This window comes from Crocodylus porosus, unplaced genomic scaffold (genome assembly GCF_001723895.1).
Source record: "Crocodylus porosus isolate Cpor-Errol unplaced genomic scaffold, CroPor_comp1, whole genome shotgun sequence".
NCBI classification, from domain to species: Eukaryota; Metazoa; Chordata; order Crocodylia; family Crocodylidae; genus Crocodylus; species Crocodylus porosus.
The window spans coordinates 57,905,252-57,924,578 of NW_017728950.1; the positions used below are offsets into that span (position 1 = coordinate 57,905,252).

General features: G+C 39.8%; 1 protein-coding gene across 4 annotated transcripts in view; it reads right to left on the reverse strand.

Moving 5' to 3' along the window:
* UHRF2 (ubiquitin like with PHD and ring finger domains 2) overlaps positions 1–19,327 on the reverse strand; it is a 165,499-nt gene that overhangs the window by 110,029 nt on the left and 36,143 nt on the right. For all 4 annotated transcript variants that reach the window (XM_019554794.1, XM_019554793.1, XM_019554795.1 and 1 more), the window contains one exon: positions 6,974–7,236. In XM_019554794.1, the coding sequence (XP_019410339.1) occupies positions 6,974–7,236 (263 nt within the window). The remainder of the gene's footprint in view (positions 1–6,973; positions 7,237–19,327) is intronic.

Genomic DNA, 19,327 nt, shown 5'->3' on the forward strand with positions numbered 1-19,327 from the left:
GGTGGAGCACAATGCAGCACAGCGGCTGCAGGCGCCAGCCACTCCTGGAGCCTCTGCAGCTGGGGCTGGGATGAGTGGGGCCATGGCCATTTCCCCTCCCCCGCAAAGACTTACCTGCTTGGGTGGGGAGGGCAACTGTGCTGATCGCTAAGAGGCAAATTTACCTCAGATATAACAAATTATGGGTCTAAATATGTTCATTACATAAGAGCAAATTTGCATATAAAGAACCCACATAAAATGAGGGAAACCTGTATATTCTAATATTATGTTACCCAGTATGTTTTTGATAATCTCCTTTACAAAAACTATTAAGCATCATACCCTATCAAGTTAAAATTATCAAAAGGAAGATAATTTTGGGTTTTGATCTATGCTATTCCATTAATTTGGACTGATGAACACAGGTGAAGTCTCCCCCTAGATTTGCTCTGCCTTACTAATCTAACCATTCTTGATCTTGATGATCTAACACTATCCGTTTCTTCTCTGAGGCCTCTACAAAGGCAGCTCTCCCTTCCCTTGACAAATGAAGCAAGAAAGAGAGTCATTAGGGTTAAATGAGAAAACTGACAAAACTAACCTGCCTTTTACTGAACAATTCATAGAGTGAATTCTTAATGACTGAACCCTAAAAAGCCATTAATACCTCTCAAGTCATTTTACAAAGATAATGAAAGAGCTCAAACCTTTTTTAAAAGCAACACACAAACCTGACTTCTTCCTTCAACTTACCAAGGTTTCTTTCCAGTGGAAGGATCATTCTTAAATCAATTTTCATTAAGAAAGCCTATGCTTTGAGCCGCATTACTAGAATAGTTTTACTCTTTGTCTACGTTGAAAAAGTAGAGAAGAATTAATGGGTGAAATGCCTGCCCCAGTTGACATTAATATGGAATTAAAGCAGGGGAAGACATGATGTGGCTATGGAAAAAGTGGTATATTCACTAAATTCATAGGAAGGGGTGAATTTAAATAGCCTGCACCAACTTTTTGGAAACACTGATTATATGGCTACCATAGGAAATATGAAAGCTATAATACAAAGGATAATTTGAGACCTGAAAGCAACAGCAAAAAACAGCAGCGAGTATCAAAGGTAAAATAAAAAATACATTTTTATGATGAGATCTTAGACAATTTATCCAGTGGTCTATAAATCACAAATATCAACAAATGAGGCCCTACAGTTACCGAGAAGAATTAGTTACTACTCAGGATTTGAAGGTGGAAATTCAGGTGTGGATCCACAGCAGGAATTTCTATTTGTTTCCCCATGGAGAATTTTTAGCTTGAAACAACTATAGGTTCAGATATATAAGACTTACTGAACCAGATGTATTAAGATCTGTACATTTACTTGGAAGGAAGACAGACAACTAAAGACCTCTGAAAATACAGTATTGGGTGAAAGATCAGGTCCAGTAAAGAACGATGTGCGGAGTAGAAAATCTAAAAGAAATTGCAGATTTATGAAGAAGTATGTATAGTAAGTGCAGTGAAAACTCATTGACTTCAACAGAAAGGGTACATGGTTAAGAAGGAAGAAAGACCAGCACATCCTCTCTGAAAGGGCTACTCATATGCTGTTCCACCTTGTGGCTGAGCTACAAAGATGAAAAGAAGACCGAACAGAACCCAAGAGCTTTTAACACAATTTCTAAGCAACTGGTAAAATATGCCTTTGTCAGAAAAGGCAAACCGTGAAAACAGGTAAGGGTGTCTTGATTCTCCAGAGCCAGGGAATAAGGAGCAGGAGATCAAGCAGGGTTATTTACCAGAAAGCTCTCTCTCAAATCAATATTAATGCAGTCCAGTTACACAAGAATTTCTTCACATCTTAAAATATGTTTAATTCTTGAGGTACTATAAACTATTGAAATAACGATGAACCCATTTAAGTCAGCAATAGGACAACTTGTGAGAAATCAGTAACCTTAACAATGTTACAATTATTTCACAGAACTTCCTATTCAAACATCCAGAAAAAGTCCTCAAACCATTAACCTGTTCTACCACTAGTTTATTGTTTCCAATTTGTGGAAATCTCTTCACCTGTAAAATGGGAAACTGCTGACTGATACATTCTACCAGCAAACAGAATGCTAATCAGACGTCAAAGTTGTTGGGTTGCAAAGCACAGATAGGGACTCTATTAAGCATGGGGCAGCAGATCCTCCAAAATTCTCATAAAAAATAAATTTAGTGGAATTAAAGGCAGCAATGAAATGCACAGCTCAAGCCCTAAAATTCACTTCAAATTCATGTTTACAAAATGTAGGAAAGCAACAACAAACCACATAACTGAATCATTAGGGTGGTACCACAGAGCAAGGATGCAAATAATGACCTGACACTTCTTTTCCTATGCCTTCAACTGAGTCTGTTGATCAAAAAAACCTATATCCAAGCAAAAAGTTACACAGTTAGGCTATTTCACTATACAATTAAAGCTGGTGAACAGTAGCTAAATCCAAAAAATCATGGAATTTTTCTTGGTGAGATCTTAAAATTAAGGTGCATCTTATACACCAAAGTTACATAACAAAAATTACTGAGATCACTGTAACAAAAGTTGATTAAAAAGCAATCACATTTATGTTGAATTTTTTTGTCCACAATGGTATTGTTTTCTGAGAGCACAGTCTACATACTCCTTTGTATTATCTTACACAGCAGAAAAATTCAAGAAGTTCCAAGTAGCCTTCACTACTACATTAAACATAAAATACAAGGCTTAATTTCTAACCAGATAATTCAAAAGGCCTACAGAGAGAACCTGGACTAGTCACGAGTCATGCCTTTTCTCCTATTCTGTGACTTCCAAGATGGCTAGTAGCAAATAAAAACAATGGGTACTCCATATAAACCCAGATGCCTGAGGTTCCCAAAATTTATCAACCATGCATCTCCTCCTGGAGATTCCATTCACTATTTCTTTAACAACTGAGTGATCTACATTGTTATGCATCTTCACTAAAGGAAACCTGGAATTCTTCCTAGATAAACTGGTGTTGGCAAGAAAGAAAATAATCAGTTACCACAAGTCCCAACTCTTGAAGCTTTGCAGTATTGTTCATTACATTTCAAACTGTTTCACCTACATATTTCATGATTTTTGAGAAATAATTTCTAAAAAAACCCTATCTTCCAATTAAGAGACATAGTAAACCAGTGGGAGACAACCCTTTTGACATGTGCGCCACAAATCAGACCCACTTCCTCCCTGAGTACCATGCTGATCCCCCTCCCCAGCCCACCTGATTGCACTGTTTTCTGATCCCTGTGCTAGGCGCCTTACCTGATCTGCTGCTCTGCTTTTTGCTTCCTGTCCTATCAGCCAATGTCCCCTCCCCGCTCTGCTACATGCCACACAGAGAGGCTGCCTTACCACCACAGGATGGCCACCCCTGTGACAAATATGGAACCTCAAATGGCAAATCTACATCAAATACCTCCTTGAGCCTATCAGAGAAGCATCCCTTTATTAACTACAAAATTAATTTCCTTTTAGCTTTCCTTCCAACTAAGAGTGGACATCCTAGAGACAGTAATCAAAAATATGTTGGGTTTTTTTGTTGTTGACAATCCTTAAACCAGCCTTTTTACATGTTCCTAAAAAGAGTGCTATTTTTTACTTGCATTACTTTTTTTTTTTTTTTTTTTTTAAATACTCTGGCCTAAGCCCTCCCAGAGCCTACAGAAAAAAAGCTTATTGTTTTGTACGTGGTTAAGACGATGTAATTCCAAAATGTAAGTCTAACTTAAATGCAAATATTTAGTACAGTATTCGTACAGTGACTAGCACAATAGGGTCCCCAAACCCGACTAGAGCTTACAACACTAACAATAACTTTATTAACTAATAACAACAGCAGTAACCAACTGCTTTTAGAGAACATAAACTGGCACACAACCTATATTGTGTAAATTTAACTATTTCTAGGGAGATAACTTAAACTGTTTTTAGGTCTGCTGGTGTTTAATGAAAAAACGCCCCAGGACAGACAAAGCTCAATTGATGAGAGCACTTCATGAGCACAGAATAAAAAAGCATCCCAGAAGATAGAACATGCACCTTTTCTCTTCTGCAATAAATACTATTTAAAAAAAATTTAAAAAAGAGGGCCAAGTGAGGAAGTAAGGAGGGGCTGTTATTTCCCCTCCCCTACACAGACATTTTCCTGGATATTTCTTATAGATTGTGTGGGCCCTACGACAGGACAGTCAAATTTACCAATGCAAGTGCTCGTGCCATTAGGATCTACCCTGTTTAGATATATGTTAGTTTAAGCTTCAATGACATGATTGAACATGGGAATAAGCATTTATCATGTGGTAGAATGGGATCTTGAGAGTGAGTGAAAATGTCTTAGTGAAGTTTTCTTTTTCTTTAAACAAATGGACTTTTCCATCATGATTAAATATAAAATAATTCTCAATTAAAAATTATTCTTCTGCATCTCTAACTAAAACAGAATGTCTGGATTGCAACACTACCATATTATCTCAAGTAGCAGTGCACAAAGCCGATAATCAGTTTACAAAGGGTTGATAAAAGGATGAAAGGGATCTTGCATCTGCATCTAATGTGTGGAGAGAAGACAAAAAGAACATGAATGCTGGCCCAACAGACCAACCTGTACTCATCTGGAGAAAATTATAGGTGAAAAAATATTTTATTAGTATTTCACAGTTTAACTTTCACCTGCCTCAGAAGATTATTTACTGGGAGATGGAGCTAATACAGTTGTATCTATTTACATTTAGCAACAAAGCTAGAATGAACCACTCTCATGTCCTGCTATCAGAGACATCATCATATAATCCCTTTTATAAAGTGAAGATATCCTCTTACTTTAAAAGTTTAATAGTACTGTAATAGTGTAGTGTTTCTCTAATATTTTTTTCCTCTTTTAAAACTCATGCCTACATAAAACATGGGAAAATTTGTTATTCTAGCAAATATAATTCTTGTAAAAATATTAAGTGCTGTCTCCTATTTAATTTTAGTGGTCTTGTTTTTGAGCAGTGATAGTTCTTGCCCAGTATGTCAAAATGGTTTTTATTTTCACAGGATATTTCAAGTTATTGGGGAAGGGAATCATTGTTGTAAAGTATTTATATAATTTTTTACCTGAAACTCTCCATGCTACTTGAAAGATGTATACATTTTGCTTACCAATCAGCCTAAAAATAACTGAATTTATATTTTAAATGTTAATCAAGTCTAGCCCACTAACGGTACATGATCACAACTTCAGGAAAACATTAAAAAAAAAAAAGAAAAATGCAGTGGGATGGTCACTGGCTAAGAATAAAAAGCTGCTGTTGATTATCAGAAGCCAAAAGTTGACCATCTCCACCTGCTGGAAATACACAGCCAAACATCAAGGTGCAGACTAGTAGAATGCATTTTTAGGTGTGGTACATCTATCCACATTATCTTCCTTCCTAACCATACTTTTTAATTCAAAGGTTGCTTCCCCCTTTCCAACAATTCTTTAACTCTCATTAATTGGCAAAAAAACTCTGAGGGAGAACATAATTTCATTCCAGTGACCACAAATACCATTTCCACAAGCCTTTTTGTGCTTTTGTTTGCACCTCTTTTCCTCCCTTTAATACTCTGCAGTATCAACATTAAAACTGGGAGTTATATATGCCAACAAACTAAAAGTGCATTCTAAAACTGGTCTCAAAGTTCACAGCACAATGCTAATTTGTCTGTTACAATGACAGTATTTTACGTGTTCCCCATTCTACAGCAATTTGAAGTTACTTTGCAGGAGTTTCTTGCAACTTTTAAAACTTTTTAGATCAAGGACACATTTAAAATGGTAATTTTTACATATATACACAAAAAATTACTTGGACATATACATAAAAAATATAACTGAGCTAAACAAAGACAAAAATAACTGTACCATCCTAGGAGGTAAGTGTATAAAAACATATTTACCTAATGCTTAGAATAGTTAAAAGATGTTCTGTTCACGTCCCTAACTAGTAACAAGTAAGGTTTAACGTCTAGTAATAATCGTTTTATTGTACTGTATAAAATGTTAAACTAAACATCAAACAGATGCTGTTTATTTAAAGTTTCCATTGAAACTAACTGATGAAGACTAATCTTCAAAAGATACACATACAATATGCACCTCTATAAGGATAAATATATTATCCTCTATCATGAAAATAAATACAAAGAAATGCCATGTTTCATACTACCTTAGTAACGTAAAAAAATAAATGCTATCAGTTTAGTTTTTAAAGTTTGATTTGCTGAAACAGTAGGATTTTTTTAAATAACTAGAATCCAATTCTATAATCAGACACTTTTGCAATGGTATCTATACTAGCACATCTATGGTAGCTTCGGGGCTTTGTTTTTACTATCAACCAAAAAACAAAACCCAATTTAGTATCTTCACGCCAGCTTGAAGTGCCTTCAGTTGGCAGGGTCACCATACCTAAAATTAGGTAAAATGCATTACCCAAAATGCATACTGATAATATTGTGCATAAGTGTTACTGTTATATCAAATTCATCCAATTCAAGCACCAGATTTTGCTCCCATGAGACACTTGCTTTGAACTACAATAGGTGTAATGTAAATTAAGAAATATTATACTCTCTTTATACTCAACTGATGTTTTACATAGCAAAACAGCAACAGCAAATCTGATTTATGGCTTCACTTCCTTATTTAGGGGAGAGGGATTAAGTTTCATAAAAAGGTGAGACATAAAAGTTAATACTTCATAGGAACTCAGGAACAAGAAAAATCTTGTCACTCCCAGGATATTCATTATATCCAATAGAAAGGTGTTAGAGCTTTTTAATACTGTTTCCTTGGTTGTAATTTTGAACTTGCTCTTTCGGATCCAGGTTTCTTCAACAAATTTCTTGGTTTATACAAACCAAATAAAACTCACGTGGTGTCCTCAAAATAATAGCAGGAGCACTTACTCATCATACTTGATATGATAAATAACTTCTTCATCAGTGTCCATACAGTCTGAATAAGATGTGGAAGGTGTACTGTCCAAATTATTTGTACTTTCTCTAGAATGATCTTGGCTTAAGTTTCCATTAGTCCTTTTGTAAGAATTGCCACTCTTTGCTTGAGCTTTACCATTCTTATGTCCCTTTTTTGCTCGGGTAACATTTTCTATGTGAGCTTCAAACCAGGCTCCAATGCTGACATCACGGGCATCCACCAATTCATTTATCTAAAAATGAAAGTTTGACAATAAGTTAATTTTTATTTTCTATAAATATGGGTAAACAGAATAAAAGGAAAACTGGCTAAATCTTGTGCAGTCTGGGCTGCCAGGTACACCAGCACAGCTCCACTCAAACCAGCAGAGTTGTGCTGGTGTAATTAATACCAAAATTCAGCCATTTATATCCACTGATTTTTTTAAAAATCCATGTTTTTTCCTTCTGTACTAAAATCTGCCACAATTATTGTTTCGAAGCAGTTAAACAGAGTATTGGGTTAAAAAAGTCAGATTTTTAAAAGGAAAATTAAACTAGCAATTTTTTTTTCCATTCCATGCTCTAAGAGCTGCCTCCCCTAAATGCAGGAACACAGAATATTAGCTCACAACTTGTAAGGTTTTTAAAATTTTGAATGTTCCTCCATAGTAGAATTACTTCCCTCCCCCTCACCCCATCATTTCACTCTTGTACTGCACTCAAATCCTCCATCCATGAGGACAAAAAGGGTATTCCTCCAAACCTTCAAGGCAGCTACCATAGCCAAAGGTTGATACTTCCATAATTCTTATAAAAAAAGTAGAACTCTACCACAATATTCCTCATTCTCTGAACTTGAACCTGGGAATAAAGTATAATTGCTCACAATAGCACTAGCACCAAGCAATCAGGTTATCCTATAACAGTATTCACATAATATTTGCCTAATGTTTTCCTAAATTCGTCAGCAGACTAAACACATAATTTTGATAATGCAGTGTTTTCCTTATGACTGAAGTTACAAAAGCCAGGAAGGGAGAAACAGATAAGTTATGCAGGGATGCTTTTTTTAAAAAACCCCACAGAACTACTAAATGCAAAATAAATGTTTTCTTTGAAATGTAAACATGGACTTGAATCTAGATCTATAAAGGCCCATGATTTTGAGCAAAAAATATTTTAGCAGTATCAGTGTGGTACAACTATATCAAATTAAAAAGTAGCATGTGAATAAAAAAAAAAAACCAAAAAACACATGCTACTGAATTAAAATTTGAAAAGTAAATCAGAACAGGTTCCATTAATTTAAAAGATTCACTTATTCCTCAGTAAGAAGCATGTTTCAGAGCAACATTCATTGATTTCTCAAAAGTATTCAGTACACTGAACGCCCCTTCCCAAAGACTTAAAAGTGGACATGTTTTAAAGCCATTTTTACAAATGTGGAGACTGACACCAACATTAAAAGGAATGCCTTGTCAAATGGTAAGACTGCCAAAAATGGAAATAGGCCTTTAAACACTAAAACTAAGGATCAGCAACCTGCAACCCAAAGTCTGCATCCTGCCTGCAGAGGCCCTGGATCCAGCCCACAATGCTTTGTTATTTGGAAGCTGAAAGCCAGTGTTCACCAGTGGGCCATTTTGCCCACTCTGTGTTGAGCCTTAGCGAGGCACTTTAGTCATGCTATCAATCATTTCCAGTAAATCCAAAGACATGATTCTCCTGCTTTACTCAACACTAGTGCGGCCACAGGTGGAGTAGTGTGTCCAGGTCTGGACATTGCACTTCAATAAGAGCCCAGAGAAGGGCCACCCAAAATGAGCAGCGACTTGCATGGCAAGCCATACAAGGAGAGTCTGAGGGATCTCGGACTCTTCAGCCTAAAGAAAAGCAGTCTGAAAGGGGACCTGATTGGGGCTTACCACTATATCAGAGGTGTACATCAGGGGCACAGTGAACAACTGTTCACCAGGGCGCCCTGAGGGAAAACTAGAAACAACACCCACAAACTCCTGGAAGATAGTTTCAGGCTAAACATTAGGAAAAATTTAATTACAACTAGGGTGTCGAGACTATGGAAAAAGCTCCCCACAGAGGTGGGGCAAACATCTGCCCTAGAGGTCTTTAAGAGAAGACTGGACAGTCACCTGGCTGGGGTCATTTGACCCCAGATGTCTTTCCTGCTCATGAAGGGGGCTGGATCCAGTAATCCTTTGGGGTCCCCCCTTCCAGCTCTATGATTCTATACCCTGAATGGGAAACAAAGAAGTGGCAGTGGGGAGTAGTGGCAGAAGCCAGCTCCTAGAGTGGGCCTGCCTTCGAACTAAGCTGGTTTATTCTGGCCCACCACCGGAAAACACTGCCAACCCCTGTACCAGACAAGATAGCAACAAAGAACAACTGTTTTCTCTTCATACAGAAATACCCTGATTACATACATATAGAAGGTGCCATAAAACATAAGCAACTGTAGAAATTATTTAGATTGCAACAATGCATAGGTACTCTGAAAACACAGATGACAGTACAGTCCCAGTCTACCAAAAGATGAAGAGGATCTTAAACTGTACAAAGAATGTCATTTACATATGTCAGTCTGGGCTCATGGTAGAGGTGATATCTTTTATTAGACCAAGATTAAAGAAAATGTCTTTAATAGCAAGCTTTTGCGCACAAACACCCTTCATCAAGCATTGGAGAAAAGACTGTAAAAGTTCTCCTGGGTAGAAATGAAAGTTCATATTTCACAGGATTTCACAGAGGAGTGAAAAACATTGGCGATGCATAAGGGGTGCACGCGCACCCCGAGCGTGGCGGTGTACCACCTACAAAAAGGCACCGTGGTGTTGGCGGCACCTATCAGGCGGTCGTCGCTCACCACCACCTCACCCCTCATTGCCAACACCGCCAGCGATCGCCGCTGGCCGCTGCGGCCAGTGGTGTCTGCAGGTGGTTGCCACTCCCCACCCCTATGCCACCATGTTCCTGCCTCTGCCAGCGCTACCGTGCCCCCCCCCACCCCCCCAGCCGCTGGGGCAAGCATCATTCATGGCTCAATAGATGGAAAAAATTCCTCTGGGCAGGCAGGTCTTGGCTGTTAAACAGTCTCTCACCTCAGCTAAGACCTGCCAACTCAGAGGAATTTTCCGCTCTGAGGTGCGCGCACAGTCGCCGCCAGCACGGAGCTGATGCCGGAGCTGTGGAGCCTGGTGCAGCTGTTTGCAGCCTGCCTGCTGCTTGCTGCAGCTGCCCAGAGCCCAGGCTGGCTACAAGTCACTGCACTGGGCTCTGAAGGCTAGTCATCAGCTCTCTGCCGGGAGCAGGGGAGAGACTGGAGTTGCACTGCCTCAGGCCCTTCCCCCACTGTCCGCTCCGAGGCGTGTGCATGCCCCAGTACACAGCTGATGCCAGATCCCAGTGCAGCTGTTTACAGGGCTGGCAATGGCGTGCCGAGCAAAATGGCCTTGCGTGCCATATGTGCTGGGGGTTGCCGACCCCTACTCTAAGTTTCCAAATTTCCTCCCAAACCATCTTCCACAATTCCATTACCTCAGCTTTCTCCAACTAATTCCAGATTCCATTCTAGCATCCGTACCGTATTCCTCTCTCCACCAATATTCAATCTCACTCTCTCCTACCTCCTGTCCCCACTAAAGACAGTTCATAAACAAGAGGGAGAAGGAGACTGTCTTGGAGCCAGATTGTCACTTCTCACTTTAAAACACATGGGAGTTCTGAAAGAGAAAATTCTCTTGTGAGAATTCCTCAAGAAAACTTCCCATATCTGTGTGTTAGTTCTAGCCTCCACCACTTTCCAGCTTTATTTTCCTGACAGCAGGATTCAGAGGGAGTTGAAGTATCAAAGGACTGCCTCTTCCTCACCTTCCAGATACTGCTTGGGATTTTTCTGTGAAAGGTTTCCACAGAAGTCATAATACATCTCCAAGTTGTTTTCTCTTTTCCAAATAAATCAGCAGAGCCAAAAGCCAGCCAATGCAAGTCTCCTTAGCTCATTCCTCCCAATCTCATTGCACTCCCCTAGCTTCGTGTCCACAGCTATACAGCACTCTCTGTTGGGTTTGGCAAATTATAAGATAGGACACAAATATAGAAGGGGACTGAACATACAGTGCTTTGAAGGCCACCACAAAAATCTTGTACCTGACCTAGTGAAGATAAGGAAGCCAGTGGAGGGAGTGATGAGGTCAGAGCCATATGCAGCTGAGATGATCTCAGCACCTGCATTTTACATAGTTTGAGAAATATGACTATTGACAAAGCCTGTGAGGAGGAGGAAATTACAATAATCATGATGCATGACGAAGGCCTAAAATAAAGTTTTAAAGATATGACCAGAAACAAAAGAATGGATCGTACAAGCAATTTGTGAGATATGAGTTTTCAACCTTTTTTAAGGAGTGTACCCCTTTCGGTGGGTATCCCTTCTGGAGCATACCCCACTTTCCAGACCGCTGGGGTGGAAGGGGGGGCCAGATGAGAAGCTGGTGCTGTGGGGAAGCAATGCACAGTGGCACAGAGTGGTGAATGATAGCAGCTGGGAAGTGGCACATGGCAGAGAGACAGAGTGGCGAGTCGTGGCAGCGGGGAGCTTCCACATGGCGGCTGCCACCGCCATTCACCACTCTGTGCCACCACCACGCACTACTTCCCTGCACGTACCCGCTGGGGCCATCCAAGTACCCCCCAGATGACAACCGCTGATGTAAGACACAGTAAGATCTGGCCACTGTATGGATTTCTAAAAGCAAGACAGAAGAGAATCAACAATTTATATGACAGTACAATATCTATCTTTGCTGCTATAAATATATTTGTGCTTAGCCTAAATTCAGGTGTCCATAGCATTTTGTTTGAAGGCTGACAAGCACCAAGAATTAAAAATGTTAGTGTAATTAAAAACCAAGTCCCTTACCTACTTATTCTTTAAGGTAGTATACTTCTACATATATAAGAATTCCTATGGCCAGGGACAGAAATTACGTATAAACTAATATGCAATCAGAACCCAGTTCAAATTTATAACGCAGAAGAAGTTCAGTTCATGTAAACCACTTTCAAAACAGCTGAAACCAGTTTCAGATAAACCTGGATGGATGTAGTATCACACTTGCAAACCTCCCTCAACAAGGTGGGTAGGCTAGCCTTGGCTCAAGCTGCCTGCTCCAGCCAAACAGGTAGGCATGCGCAAGTGCCCTTCGGCTTCTGGTCGGGGCCACTGCAGGCACGTAGGGCATTTTCAGAATCAAAAGTGAATGTCTGTCCACTTGCTTATTGGTTCAGTCTATGCAGCTTAAACTAACCTGCAAAGATTGAATCGATTTAGCTCTGGGCTTTTTGACTGTCTATACTTAGCGTAAGTGTAACAGCAGTTCTTAGGAACTAAGAACTACTCTATAAAAGGATAAAACATTTACTTGTATTTATTTTATCTGATAATTTATTAAAACTTGAGGTAATTAAAAATGGAACTATAGAAAAGACAAGCAAGATCCTGTTTCCCCATAAAGGCAACAGCATAATTTATAACTGAACAGAAATGTAAATGGGCCCCACGTTAATTATGGCACTATGACTCATTATTATCCTGTATTACCTGTGTTTTAGTTTGAAATACTGAGATGAGCTATTCCATTATTTCCACTGCTCTCTGAAGACTGATAATAAGGCTCTAAGAAACAAACCATTAACAATGTCTAAACTTAAGCTGCAGCAGTATGCAGCTCAGTATCAGAAAATTTCCATGGTAACTGAATATTAAATGAGACATGTGAAAAGGCCTCTAGATTCAGCCAAACCACCACTGCAAGCTCATTTCTAGCTGGAATATAAAATAAAAATAGGGAAGAAAACGTACTTCGTACCTACAAAACTGAAGAAGAGAAGAGACACAAGCAAGTATTAGCTGATATTTTATATGTAATAAAATAAATATAAAAAAAACTAGAGCAAGAAGCTCCAACAGATTGTGCCATATTTCTTACCTCATGTAAATCTGAAATGAAAAGAGTTTGAGGGTAGGGGAAAACAGAAAGAAAATTCCTATGTCACTCATTCAAATTGTTAGTACGTGCAGAGCAATGACAATAATGCAATTAAAGGAATTCATGTGAATAAAATGCTTAAGAGTAGAGGGCTATACTTTGCAAAGGTGGTATAAGGAACACAAAGCAAGTCACCTTAGTTATACTGACAAGATATAATGCACTTCGAAAGAGAACTTCTGTTATCACCCATTTCAATACAGGTATTACAACAGAAAAAAGGACTGCAAGCAAGAAGACAAGGGAGTGGGTGGAAAAAAAAAGGGAAGGGAAGGACTTTATCAAACCTGAGAAACTAAAGATACTCAAACTCAATTCAAGCATTGTAGTGAACTAAATTTTTTCCTCAGCAAGGCAGCAAAAAAATGACAATCCATGGAAACATTCTTGCTAAAAGTCCTGAGATTGGGTTCCAACACAGCAGGTAGAAGGGACTCTGGAACTACCAGAACCAAATCAGACACTGGGTAATATCAGATATTTACATAAAGTCACCATCATAGACAGACAATTAGGCATTTATATGATTATGGAAAGTTTCTGCCAAAATTGTTCTTCTATAGAGGCTGGGCAAGTTCTTCAAGTTAAAAGGTGCATAACATTCATGCAATATTATCTTCATATAATCCTGAAGTTATGATTCTAGGTTTTAAGATTTTTTTTTTTATCCTGTTCTTCACCTCAATAATTAAAGCAGCATCTGAATTCCACCAGTCAGTTATATGCTGGACAGTAAAACAGTGCCTTTCATCCGTGATAAAACATTCTGTTTTCATTTAATTGAATGCATCTTAGTCTTGTAGTAAAGAAGCAGGAATACTTGAGTGACCTTTTTTTAAACTGAGTTTCTAACTAAAAATTTTAATTTAACCTAATTTGGATCTGTTTTTTCACCCTTCTAATAAATGTTGTCTTTCTCTGTTTTTTTCCCGCTGCCCTGCAGAGGTAAACAGAACTTAATACAATGCACTATTTAATACAGAACTTAATACAATGCACTATTTAAGGTGACAGCCTATATAGCTTCTAGCACAACTGGAACCTGGTCCATGATTATAGCTCCTGGGTGCTGCAATAATATTATAAATAAATAGCCATATATTTTCCATATTGGTTTTCTACCGTTTTAAATCCCCAAATCATGTTTTCATTTTTGACATCTAGAAAATGTAAAAGATGGAACTGTCTACCCTACTCTTTTCCCAGTGTGCTTACAGTTAACATAGAACTGCAAGGCAGCTATGTACATAACTTTAAACTTATCTACAATAATTTGACCTGCCACCATACCTCCTAATCACTTAATTTTGTTGTTCAGTTCTTCTAGAGTTGCTCATTCAATAGGCATGGCTAATCTGTGCCATCAAATTTGGTCACCTTACTATTAATCATTAATACACACTTTGAGGAATTTCAGTCCTAGAATCTAAGTATAAGAGTGAAATAGCCATGATGGTCCAGAAACCATGCAAGATGCAAGGATTCCTCACGATGATATCTTTTATTGGACCAACTGTAGTTAGGATAGAGTTAGACAAGCTTTCTAACACTTTTTCTAACACTAGACACTTGAAAACTTGTCTAGCTCCATCCGAACTATGCAGTTGGTCCAACAGAAGTTGTCACCCTAAGAAGTCCTACATAGGATGGATAATTGGGACACCATTATTAAATACTATTTATTCCATTTCATTTTTTTTTCTCAGTCAGTATTTCATCCATAATACACTGATAACCTCTCCATCTGTAACCATTTAGTTTTCTTCACAGGTGTTATAAAAGGGATTTTTACCAAAGGATGGCTGAAAATCCATCTCCTGGAGCAGTGGAGGCCAACCTTTTTGGCAGACATGAAACAAATTAGGCCCCTAGTGCCATCTGATCCCTTTCCTTTACCCAGTCTGCTTTTCAACTTTGTTCCATGCCCCGTGCTCCTTGCCTGATCTGATGCCTTGCCCTCTGCTCACTGACTTGTGTCACATGCAACCCAAGAGGCTGCCCAAGCCACTCGTGGCACCCAGGCCAGAGATTATTCACCCCTGTCCTATGAAGTTGTTGCCCCTTCCAACCACGCACGTTATTTTGGAAAGGCACTGTTTCCCTTTACCAAAGCACCACTGGTTTATCGTTATTGTATAATTTCATCTATGTGCTTGGAAAAGACAATTTACTTACCCGTCAGTAACTAGAATTCCACAAGATGTGTTGTTAATACACTTTCTACTTCTACTGTACGTGCATGCCCTATGCACTAGAGATCAAAGTATTTTAACCAGCAATGTTTATTGTTTACACCCTCTCCCTCAATGCTCATGAACTCCCAACCAATGATACGTGACCCTCAGGTCTTTTACAACACCTAAAACTATGCCAGTTAACTGAACAGTAGCGTTGAAAAGAGAGAGTGGTTTAGGGAACACATCTGGAAGAACTCCAGTTACATACAAATAAGCCCTTTTTCCTTTTTGCATCCTTGCTTATTTGTGCTCGTGCTCTAGGGATTCACAGCAGTATGTGAAAAATAAAGGAGGGTACCGTGAATCTAGTTAAAAAGCATATATAACTACATCAGACATCTAAATGAGATGCCAAGGAATCATATGCATGGCAAAAGTAAATACACTATTCTAGCTAGCACCTGTACGTGTGTCATCTAAAAAAAACAAAAAAAACACAGTGTATACTGTAAAAAAAGACAAAAAAAAAAAACCACACTTATGCATACCAGATAAATGCATAATCTACTAAACTGCACAACACAATGCCAGTCCTAATGCCTTGCTTGTCATTTACATAAGGGTGCACCAATAAAGATTGTTTTGGTCAATACCGATGGTTAACCAGCCATATCAGCCAGTACCGACCTGATAGCCAATATGCAGCCCAACAGCTTAGAGAACAGAGTCCGGTCAGTAAGGCCGTGAGTAGGAAGGGCCCACAGAGGGCAGCCCGCCCCCACCCCATATACAGATCCAGGTGGCACATGCCCCCTATGCCTCCCGCACAGGTCTGCACAGTCGCAGGAGCCTTCCCCCTCACTCTGCACCCCCCTCCCCACTGGCAAGTCACTTGTGGCTCTGTCCCACGTCCCATCCCACTCTGGCTGGACAGTGCCTGCCCCAGCCCCACTCCCTCCCTCCCTCTGGGGGCCTCAATCTGCCCCCCCACTCCTTACCCCCATAGACTTATCAAGTAGATGCTGCTCACCAAGCCGCCCAGCTGCATTCCTGGCCCCATCCATTCCTTCCCCTCGCAGCCAACCAGATGGCTGCAGCTGCTCTTGCCCCTCTAGCCCTGCTCCTGGGAGGTGGAGGCACATAGTGGTGTGTTAGTGCTCTGCCCCCGCCCACCCACATGTACCACCTAGGACCTTTCCAAGTACCCCTGGGGTACATGTACCCCAGGTTGACAATCCCTGCTGTAGAGAACAGAATGACCTAAGCACTATCTTGCTTGCACTTCCTTAATTCTAACAGAGTCAAAGGGACTGGAGACTAGCCATAAAATAAAGCAGTCTGAGGGAACAGAAAAGCATCTCCCACAGACCCTGGCATATCCCCCTCTCTGGAGAGAAATCATTACATTTCCTATAGTGCTCACTTGCAAACAGAGGAACATCACACAGATTGAAAACATACATATGATGATATAGCCTCCACGGTCCATTCATAGTCTAAAGCAGGGCTGTCCAAATGGCAGTCTATGGGCCTCATGCAGTTCACAAGGGGTTAAATTGCCCCAAGCTCTTGCCCAGCTGCTGCTGTCCCCCATTGCTATAGCTGCAACAGCAGCCAGAGTTTCCAGGCTCTCTTTTCCTCTGCTGACTACAGCTTCCTGCCTCTGACACAGCAGTCAGGAAAGCGCAGGGAACTGAGAGTGAGCTTGGGGCACTCAGTGCAGTAAGGAGTAAAGCAGGAAAGGCTCCAGGCTCACAGGGCAGTGCCTGCGCAGGTGCACAGCACAGCAGGGAAAGAGAGCGAGGGGAAGGGAGTGCAGTGCAGGGTGATCAAATGATTCCATGGTGCAGCAGTGGAAGGGGATGCAGATGCACTCTGTAGCAGTAAGAAGAAGGAATGATTGTGGGGCAAGCAGCCTGGGAGAGCCATGGCTCACCGTGGTATGGCCTACAGGGTGTGTGCCCCAGGAGGTGCAGCCCATAAAGTATGCAACCCCTGGGTGCTTGGAAGTTGGACACCCTTGGTCTAAAGATATAGGTCAACTGTGAGGATCCACCAGTATATTTTGAAGGTCTGAAAAGTGATCAGTGTGTGTTTATGCCGTGTCAAGCATAAAAATTCCACAGGTAAATGTTTTTCCTAAATAATGGGATAGACCTGTACTCCACTGCTTATTCACATAATGAGGGAAACCACGACTGCAGTGTTTTATGTGGATAGCTCGATTTTGATGTAGGATAGGAGGTCCTTACAAAGGAAGATGTCTGACCCTAAACTCTTCTTTCCTGATATGGAGACAGTCTTCTCATTGTGATCACCAGCCTTGCACAGCAAATTTGTTGAGATAGATTCCACACTTCCCCACTGAATTGTAGGACATAGTAGCAAGTACCTGAGCAAAAGGCATATCTTTGCATAAATTCAGTAGGTATTTCCAGAGGATTTAAATTCCTTTTGTGGAATGTGCATTCTTCAGGTATCTATGCTCTGCTCAGTTTAGTTACAAAACGTTTGTTTGACCAAATCTGCAAGGAAAGCAGATGCAGTCTGATGTACAAAATCTGTGTGCACAAAGCCATCTGACTAATAACCAAAGGAGTGTACTTACTGTAGCCCAACCTGAAGAGGGATGTTCAGCTGATATAATCAAATCTAGTGTCTGGCAGACACATTTTTATTGCACTGAAGTCCATTAAGGCTCTAATAATTCTTGGTAGGAATTAAGTAAGACTTATCTCTGTTTATTTTCAGCCTTTGCATGGTTAAGAGACATAGAATGTACTGAATGTTATTCTATAACTTCCTGAGGAGGAAAGTTTTGCACCAACGAGTCATCAAGAAATGTACTTATAAAAGACATTTTCTTCTTGATTTACCTACAATCAAACATGTTGCATAATCCTCGGAGCTGAGGACAGAATGACTGGCAGCATTCTGAACCAGTAATGTGCACTACCCACTAAAAAATTCCAGCCTTGTGCCACACTGTTTCAGAAGTGGAAGTGCATGTCTTCCTGATCAAAAACTATGAACCAGAAGTAGAGGGAGGAAAGAGCTGCCATTTCAAATTTGGTCTGAAGTACAAAAAATGTAGATCTGTCAGGTCTCGTGCTAATTTTTTTTAGGAGCCAGGAAGTAACAAAAGTAAAACCACTTTCCTAAAATATTCTCTCTCTCATAAGAGTTTATTGGAACAGGAAAAGACCCTTAAAGAGAGACAGCAGAGAAAGTTGAGAATAAGAATATTCTGGAACTGAACAGATAACCTCTCTCTATTACTACCAGTACCCATCTGTTTATAAAGATACTGTTCTAGATTTCCTAAAATAAATACAAATGATTTCCAAAAAAAGAGAGGGAAGAGATTTGTTGGCAGCAGCAAAGATGCTACTCCAATTAAACCAATCTTTGACTAGAAGCTAGGCCACAGCAGACAAGGATCTTTTCTTGCGAAGTTTAAGTCTTCTTTTTAGACTCGCCCAACTAGGCTTAGTACAACAAGTACTTGTGATGGGTAGCAATAGGTCAACCTTTGTTTTTGTTGAAGTTACTTCTTCATCTGTAAAATATGAATATTCAAGAGAATAGCTTTGATGGTCCAGGAAATGTGGGAGGCAAGGATTTTTGTAGGTGATATCCTGTATTGGATTAACTGCATGACTGGGATAAATTTAGCCTTCTGAATGCAATGCAGTCTTACATGAAAGACCTGCAAGAGAATGCACTATATTCAAAAGCTTGCCTAGATCTATCCCAACCATGAGACTGGTCCCATAAAAGAAAGGCAGGGTGTTGACAGCAGTCTTCAAATACCAGAAGAGTGCCTATAAAGAACAATAGACTACTAAAATACTCTATTTGCTGTGACCCCAAAGGAGACTGAGATCTGTTGTTATTTGCCCTAACTGAAGCAAGGAGTACGCACGTTAGAAATTAGAAAGAACTTTCTCAATATAACAATGAGTATGCACCAGAACAGACTACAGAAGTTATGAAATTTATATCCTGAGAGTTTAAGAGCAAGTTAGAAAATACATGTCTAGGATGGCTGACTCAGGAATAATCTTGCCTTGTTGATATTGATGACCTCCTGAGATCCT